The sequence below is a fragment of the Molossus molossus genome, unplaced genomic scaffold (genome assembly GCF_014108415.1).
Source record: "Molossus molossus isolate mMolMol1 unplaced genomic scaffold, mMolMol1.p scaffold_m16_p_10, whole genome shotgun sequence".
Taxonomy (NCBI): Eukaryota; Metazoa; Chordata; class Mammalia; order Chiroptera; family Molossidae; genus Molossus; species Molossus molossus.
In genome coordinates, this window is record NW_023425345.1 from 106045112 (window position 1) to 106054038 (window position 8927).

The window sequence follows — 8927 nt, forward strand, 5'->3', positions numbered from 1 at the left end:
CTCAACTCCCAGTAGGGGGTGTGCAGGAGGCAGTCGATTATTGAGATCATTCTTTCTCATTGATGTTTCTCTCTCTCTCTTTCTCTTCCTCTCTCTGAAGTCAATAAAAACATATTTTTAAAATGGTTCAGATGGTAGCCCGGCCAGTGTGGTTCAGTGGTTGAGCATCGACCCATGCACTAAGAGGTCGCTGATTCGATTCCCAGTCAGAGCACATGCCCAGGTTCTGGGCCCAATCCCCAGTTGGGGGCATGCAGGAAGAGGCCAATTGATGTTCTCTCTCATCGATATTTCTCTCTCTCTCTCCTTCTCCATTCCTCTCTCTATGAATAAAGAAAAAACTTTAAATAAAAAAAAATAAAATAAATGATTCAGATGGTAAATTATATGTTATGTGTTTTATATGATTTTTATGAAGTGACTTAAGAATGCAGCCCTGGCCGGTTTGGCTCAGCGGTTAGAGTGTCAGCCTGCAGTCCGGAGAGACCTGGGTTCGGTTCCCGCTAAGGGCATGTACCTTGGTTGCAGTTTGTCCCCAGCCCTGGTTGGGTCGTGTGGGTGGCAGCCACTCGATGTGTCGCTTTCACGTCGATGCTTCTCTCTCTCTCTCCCCCTCTCACTCTATCTGAACAAAATATCGAAAGATGTCCTCGGGTGAGGATAAAAAAAAAAAAAAAAGAATGCAATCCCATGGCCTAACTGTCTTAAAGAAAATATACAGCATGGTTTAGAAGCCAGAGATATATTTTTCATTACAATTCTTAGGAGCTACCCCACTCCTGAGGAGCCAAAATAAATATGATAATCTGAGCCTATTTTATTTATTTATTTATTTATTTATTTTATTTTATTTTATCCTCATTCGAGGACATTTTTCCATTTTTTGTACAGACAGAGTGGGAGGGAGAGAGAGGAAGAGAGAGAGAGGGAAACATCGATGTGAAAGGGGACACATCGAGTGGCTGCCACCCGCACGACCAACCAGGGCCGGGGACAAACTGCAACCGAGGTACATGCCCTTAGCGGGAACCGAACCCAGGTCTCTCTGAGCCGCAGGCCGACGCTCTAACCGCTGAGCCAAACTGGCCAGGGCCTATTTTATTTATTAAAAAAAAATTTTTTTTCCCCTTTATTGATTTTAGAGAGAGAAGAAGAGGGAGAGAGAAACATCAATGAAAGAGAACATCGACTGGCTGCCTCCTGGATGCCCCCCACAGGTTGTGGGATCAGGCCCACAACCTGGGCATGTGCCCTGACCAGGAATCAAATCAAACCGGCAACCTCTCGGTGCATGGGTTGACGCTCAACCCATGCACCGAGGCACACTGTCCGGACTGAGCCTATTTTATTTTTTGTTAATCTTCACCTGAGAATATTCCTCCATTGATTTGGGGGGGGGGGTGCATCAATGTGAGACACATCAACTGGTTGCCCCCCTAACTGCTGAGCCAAACCGCCACAATTGTGAGCCTTATTTTAATTCTTTTCTTCGCTTTTTTTAAAAAATAATTTTTGTCACAGATGTTTCTTCGTTTTTCCCCATTGACACCCTCCTCCCCATCCCGCCCACTCTGTCCCCAGCTTTGTTGTCCATGTCCATCGGTTATGCGTACATGCATATAAGTTCTGTGGTTTATCTCCCCCCCCCCCCTTCTGAGGGTTGTCCGTCTGTACCCTACTTCCACATCTCTGGGCCTACCCTGTTCTTCAGACTGTTATGTTCATTATATTCCACAAATAAGTGAGATCATGTGATATTTGTCTTTCTCTGACTGGTTCATTTCATTTAGCATAATACTCTCCAGGTCCCTCCACGTCATCTCAAAGGATGAGAGAGAGATCTTTCTTTCTTACAGCTGCATAGTACCCCATTGTGTATATGTACCACAGCTTTTTTATCCATTCGTCTACTGCTGGACAATTGGGCTGTTTCCAGATCTTAGCTATCCCCATCAAAAGACAATGTGTGAGCCTATTTTAAAAGTAACACAATACTGGGGGTGATTCCACCGCTGGACGGGTAGCTATGGCAGTGAAGAGAGACATGGTGAGGTGGCCAAGGTTTTAACAGCTTTTTAAAACACTGCACAGGACCAGACAACATGTGCCCCTAGCGGAAACCGAACCCAGGACTCTCTGGTCCACCGGCCGACGCTTCAACTGCTGAGCCAAACCGGCCAGGGCCAGACAACAAGTTTTTAAAAATAACACCAGATCATTAGAAGCAACCAGAATAAAGATAAATAAAGAATTAGGCCCTGGCCTGTTTAGCTCAGCGGTTAGAGCGTTGGCCTGCAGTCCAGAGAGACCTGGGTTCGGTTCCCGCTAAGGGGACATACCTCGGTTGCAGTTTGTCCCCGGCCCTGGTTGAGTTGTGCGGGTGGCAGCCACTCGATGTGTCCCTTTCATGTCGATGTTTCTCTCTCTCTCTCTCCCTCCCACTCTATCTGAACAAAAAACGAAAAAATGTCCTCGGGTGAGGATTAAAAAAAAAAAAAAGATTCGCCCTGGCCGGTTTGGCTCAGCAGTAGAGCATCGGCCTGCGGTCCAGAGAAACTCGGGTTCAGTTCCCGCTAAGGGCACATACCTCGGTTGCAGTTTGTCCCCGGCCCTGGTTGGGTTGTGTGGATGGCAACCACTCGAAGTGTCCCCTTCACGTCGATGTTTCTCTCCCTCCCTCCCTCCCTCCCACTCTATATGAACAAAATATGAAAAAAATGTCCTCAGGTGAGTATATATATAAAAAAAAAGATAAATGAAGAATTCAAAAGTAATAAAAATGAAGCTTCTCTTAAGAAAATAGAAGAGCTAATTACATAGGTTTCCATGTGGAATTGTTACAGAAAACATGTTATACAAGGTATTCACACAGACCACAATACACTGATATTGTCCTTTGGAAAGACTTTTTAAAAAATATATATATATATTTTTAAACCTCACTCGGGGACATTTTTGCATTTATCTTCAGATAGAGCTGGAGTGAGAAAGGGAGGGAGGGAGAGAGAGGGAGAGAGAGAGAGAGAGAGAGAGAGAGAGAGAGAGAAACATCGACATGATAGAGCCACATCAAATGGTTGACTCCCACACAACCCCAACAGCGGCCAGGGATGAACTGCAGCCGAGGTTCGTGCCCTTAGCGGGAACTGAACCCAGGACTCTCTGGTCTGCGGGCTGACCCTCTAACCACTGAGTCAAACTGGCCAGGACAGAAAGGCCTTCTTATAGAAAATGTGCCATATTGTGATGCACCAACTCAGAAGCACTGATTTTTCTAGGATAAAATCAAGTCTTCCTAAATTTTTTTTGGGGCACACGCCCCTAGCGGGAACCAAACCTGTGATTCTCTGGTTGGCAGGCCAACGCTCCAACTGCTGAGCCAAACCGGCCAGGGCTAGTCTTTGTAATTTTTAATTTTAAAATATGTAACTGCAACAAAAGTCCTGTAAATGCTGATATTTTTCTCTGAACTGGAATGTTGAAAATGAGTGAATTAAAGTATAGTTTCTTTTTTTTTTTTTTAAATCATCCTCACCCGAGGACATTTTTCCATTCTTTGTTCAGATAGAGTGGGAGGGAGAGAGAGGAACAGAGAGAGAGAGAAACATCGATGTGAAAGGGACACATCGAGTGGTCGCCACCGGCACAACCAACCAGGGCCGGGGATAAACTGCAACCAAGGTACATGCCCTTAGCGGGAACTGAACCTGGGTCTCTCTGAACCGCAGGCCGATGCTCTAACCGCTAAGCCAAATCGGCCAGGGCTAAAGTATAGTTTCATAAAAATTAAATTTCACATTAAAAGGACACTGCTGAAAACTGCAGGCCATAGCTAAGTATTTCTAAAGAACATTTTCATTGAAAATCAAACTTTGCCCTCACCAGTTTGGCTCAGTGGTTAGAGTGTTGGCCCGCGGACCAATGAGTCGCAGGTTCGATTCAGGTCAAGGGCACGTACCTCAGTTGCATTTTGTCCCTGTCCCTGGCCCTGGTCGGGGTCGTGTGGGAAGCAGCCAGTCAATGTGTTGCTCTCACATCAATGTTTCTCTCCCTCCCTCCCTCTCCTTCTATCTGAAGATAAACAGAAAAATAACCTTGGGTGAAGATTAAAAAAAAAAGAAAAAGAAAGAAAATCAAACTTTACAAAGTGAAATAAATGCTTAGTCAAATATATCTTATTTACTTCTCTTTGACCTTGATGAATACTTTGGTCTTACCATAACAATTTGAGAATATAGCATTTATGACAAGTTAGCGGGTTTACCTCTCATGTGAAATGAAACTATTAGATTAAAATCATTAGATTAAATTGATGTTTAGTCCCAAACACAAACTGGTCAAAATATCATAGTGTGTGGCCCTGGCCAGGTAGCTGAGTTGGTTAGAGTATCGTCCTGATATGCAAGGTTGCATGTTCAATCCCTGGTGAGGGTACATACAAGAATCATCCAATGAATGCATATGTAAGTGGAATAACAAACTGATGTCTCTCTCTCTCCATTCCTTTGTTTCTCTAAAATCAATTTTTAAAAAGTAACAAAATACTTATAAAACCTCAAGGTTTGAAATATTCAGGGTACCTAATCCAGACCTAAGTGTATAGAAAATCTCTGTGACCTTGCAAAAAAGATTATCCCCCTATAATCTGTACATGTGGTTGTGGTGAGAATGGTAGCTCCCCCAGTTCAGTTTGAAGCCTCAGTGAACTCACCCTGGAACTTTAAAAGTAGTCTAACTAAATATGGTAATCAAATCAGATGTTATACATACTACAAGGCACATTTGGCCTCTATGGGTAAACCCTGATTCAAAACTGTATTATCTGTTTTTATCATTCAAGCTGGACTATCTGCTACCAGATTTGACCGCCTATAGCAAAACGGCACTAATTTTAACCCAAGTCAGAGAAGCCTGTTTACAGTCAACATGATCATATTCTGTCTTTAAGAGTTCCAAGAGAAACAGTCAACTCCTTAAGGACATTTAACTCCACCCCTAAAGCAGAAAAATATGACCTTCAAAAAATACTTTTTTTCTTCCAGCTAACCCAGTAATTTAATTTTTTGGAGTCAGATAGATTACTTTGAAAATCTGATGAAATAAATTACCATACTCCCCAGACAAAAAACGCAAATATATACAATTACTTTTTAAGATTTTTTATTGATTTTGAGAGAGCGGGAGAGAGAAACATCATTGTGAGAGCAAAACATTGATGGGCTGCCTCCTGCACACCTTCTACTAGGGATTGAGCCTGAAACATCGGCCTGTCAGGGAATCAAACCGGCAACCTTTGGGTACACAGGGCAACACCCAACCAACTGAACCACACCATTCTAGGCTATATATAAGTATTTTATACAATGGGGAAAAAGTCAGGGTATCTAGGATTTATGTAAGCACTACTATGTGCTTAGCAGCACTAGACTTCTTCACAGTTGAAAGTACAGGGAGCAAACACACTGCCCTACTGGAGCTTATGTGTAGTGTGCAGGGCTACAGGCAGATTTCTTCATTCTTTAAATTTTACAGAAAAAAAATGGTTTTGACCTAGATTCCAAAGAAATGCACTGCTTTATCTTTAATTTTTTCCTGGGAAAGCCTTAGTCTTCAATATATTATTACAAGGGGGGGGGGGGGTGAAGGCACAACAGTAAGAAGAGAATCAGTACTAGTGAGTAGACTACCAGAATATGTGGAAGGCGCTGTACTTTTCCACCGTATCACGTTTTTCCTACAGTAAAAATTAAAGCAGCAGTGATAAATGTTCAAAAAGCCCATTGTTCTGTAAGGATATCAAAAGATTTCTTAAAATTCTCCATAGATACCATTTTTGTCACCCTTTTTTACTTTGTGATTAGCACAAGAACCACTGAAATGAAGAAGAAACACTCCACTCTTCTTAGTGCATATTAGGTTAAGAAAATGTAAAAGTATTTTCAAGGAAATGGAAATATCCAGGGAAAAAACATTGTATTGCTCATCTAAGACTATTCATAAACCGGTGAGTGAGCTTTAAGTCAGAGAATTTTCCTACTACTTCAAAAAGAAGACGACTTAGTTCTCTAAATTATGCAGAGATTAAATTGCAGCCTTAAGCTTCCTTTTCTAAAAACCTGTTGGCAATATGATTCCTAAAGGCAAGGACCCTGGTTGCAGAGTATGTATTGGCAGGACAAATGGAAACCATTTTTTCTCATGTTAGTTATTGGCCTTCCAACGCCACAGTCTTCTCCTGCGAGACTTCTGTATGGTAACATTCCTTTCTGCCTTCAAACTTGAAGGTATGGCTCATTTTTAAAAAACTCAAGTTTCGGGGGTAGGAGGGTGAAAGAGGGCACAGAGGAGATAGATGGTGATGGAAAAAACAAAATTAAATTTACAAAACAAACACTAAATTTTCCTAGGACTGGTTATACATTTGCAAAATTAATGTACATTCACAACTTACATAACAATTTTTCCCATAAACGTTGACTCATCTACTTTCTGCCAAAACACTGTTAGGCGCCGGGACTCATAAACGTAAGAGTTCTACACTTGACAAGTATTAATGTGCAGACTAGTGGGAGACCAACCACACCATCAACTCATCACGACAGAGGGGACTCCCTCAAGACCAAATGAACAACAGTTCATGGAAGGGAATGACCTCAAAACACGATGGAAGCCGCGCTCTCCCCTCAGCTCTCTGCTTTCGCGTACTGTGAACCCTTCCACCAGGGTTAACACCGGGTGAAAAGGTGTTTTCAGCCCTTGCATTCCCGTTGCATTTCACTGCTTGTTTTCTGCGCTCAGCTCTCCCAAGCACAGCAAGTCCCGCGGTCCCCCGGGGTCAGCCGAGGAGAACCAGAGCCGGCGCGTTCACGGAGCGCCGCGCAAGACGCCCCCCGAGACAGACCACAGGACCCGGCCTTGGGGCAGGGACCCGCCTCCGCACCTCGGGCGACCAAGGCCCGCGCCGCCCTTGCCGGGCTCCTGCCCGACCACCCAGGCCCGACGCCGCGGCTTCGCGAGGCCGCCCCCAGCCCCTCACCTGTTTCTGCACGTCAGCATCGCTGAGGGCCATGACGACGGCAAGTGAGCCCGGTGGGCGAGCTCGAGCTCAGGCCTGAAGGAGACGGTGAAAGGAATTGGGAAAAAAAGCCAGCGCAGGTTCCGCCTTCTTTAACTTTATAACCCAGGTTCCGGTTACTGTCACGTGACCGGCAGCCAACACACGTGAGCCTTCCCAGCCAGTGGGAAAAGAGCAGGTCCCTGGCTAGGCGCATGCGCGCGCGGCTCGGGCCTCTGTCTTTAGCATCGGCCGCCGGCGATGCGTGCTGCTCCTCTCTGCAGCCGGCTTAGTGTCGGCAGTTCTGGCCTTGAAGTTAGAGGGCTGTGTGGGATTCCGCGCAGTCTTACAACCCTTGCAGTTTTTTAAAAAAAGTTTAAGTACTTTATTTATACAAAACCATAGCATACTATTTCACTTTCTTGGTCTTAATGAAAGCAAACTCAATAATATTTATTAGATTTTATTTTAAGAACAATTTTAGATTTACAGAAAAATTAAGTATAGAGCAGAGAGTTATCAGATACCTTTGTGCCCCCTCACAGTTTCCTCTATTATTGTTTTTTGACCGAAAGTATGAGGGTTTTTTTCAGTTTCCCCAGCTGCTGACGTCATATATTAATGTAATACATTTGTTACTGTTAGTTAACCAATATTGGTGTATTAACTAATGTCAGCAATTTATTTGGATTTGCTTAGTTTTAACCCAATGCCCTTTTTCCGTTCCAGGATGCTACATTTCATTTAGTTATGTTCCCTGAGTTTCCTGGCGGCTGCGACAGTTTCTGAACCTTCCCTTGTATTTCATACCTTGGCAGTTTTGAGGGGTAATGATTAGGTAGGAATATTGTAGGATGCTCCTCTACTGGACATTTTCTCGAGATTGAGTGGAAGTTAATGGGTTTTTGTAGGAAGATCACAGATGTAAAAGTGCCGTTTTTATCACATCATATCAAGGATTTATGATGTCAACATCATTTTTGACTCTTGATGTTGACCTTGATGGCCTGGCTGATGGAGTGTTTGTCAGGTTTCTCCAATGTAAAGTTACCCGCGGGGGGGGGGGGGAGTACTCTTTAGAAGGAAGTACTAAGGAGGGAGGAGTCGTGCTCCACCTCCTTTAGAGTGGAGTAGCCACATAATTTATTTGGGATTCTTCTGAATGGGTCTATGCATCTTTCAACATCATTCCCAGAACCCACTTAGAGGGAAATATTTGGAAAATCAGGGCAGAAATTCTTCCAGACTTGTTTGCTTCAAACCCTAATTTCCCCCTCCCCACCCCAACTATAAAGGCAAAGACTTGAAAACTTTATTTTTAGGATAGAATCCTAGTAGTAGATGTATGGGTTAAAGGGTTAACACATTTATTATTTTTTTAAATCCTCACCTGAGGATATATTTTTTTCTATTTATCTTCAGACAGAGTGGGAGGGAGAGAGGAGAGAAAGGGAGAAAGAGAGTTCAACTAGTTGGTTGCCTCCTGCACGACCCCTACCAGGGCTGGGGATGAACTGCAACCAAGGTACTGCCCTTGACCAGAATCGAACCCTCAACTCATTGGTCCACAGGCCAACACTCTAACACTAAGCCAAACCAGCCACGGCCACACATCTTTTTTTTAAATCCTCATCGAGGATATGATGTTTTGTTCTGTTTTTTTTATTTTAGAGAGGAGGGAAGAGAGAGTGAAATATTGATCCATTGCCTCCCAATGTACCGCAACTGGGGAGTAAACCTGCAACCTGGGTTTGTGCCCACAATGAGAATTGAACCCACCACCTTCTATTGTACAGGACCACGCTCTAACCAACTGAGCCACACCAGCCAGGGTATTTACACATTATTAATACTAGTTTTTAATTTTTAAGAA

General features: G+C 43.6%; 1 protein-coding gene across 1 annotated transcript in view; it reads right to left on the reverse strand.

Moving 5' to 3' along the window:
- The window catches only part of ATP6V1E1 (ATPase H+ transporting V1 subunit E1), a 28199-nt gene extending 21008 nt beyond the window's left edge, over positions 1 to 7191 (reverse strand). The window contains exon 1 of the mRNA XM_036252128.1: positions 7037 to 7191. Within this exon, the coding sequence (XP_036108021.1) occupies positions 7037 to 7069 (33 nt within the window). The 5' untranslated portion in view covers positions 7070 to 7191. The remainder of the gene's footprint in view (positions 1 to 7036) is intronic.
- Positions 7192 to 8927: the final 1736 nt, after the last annotated feature.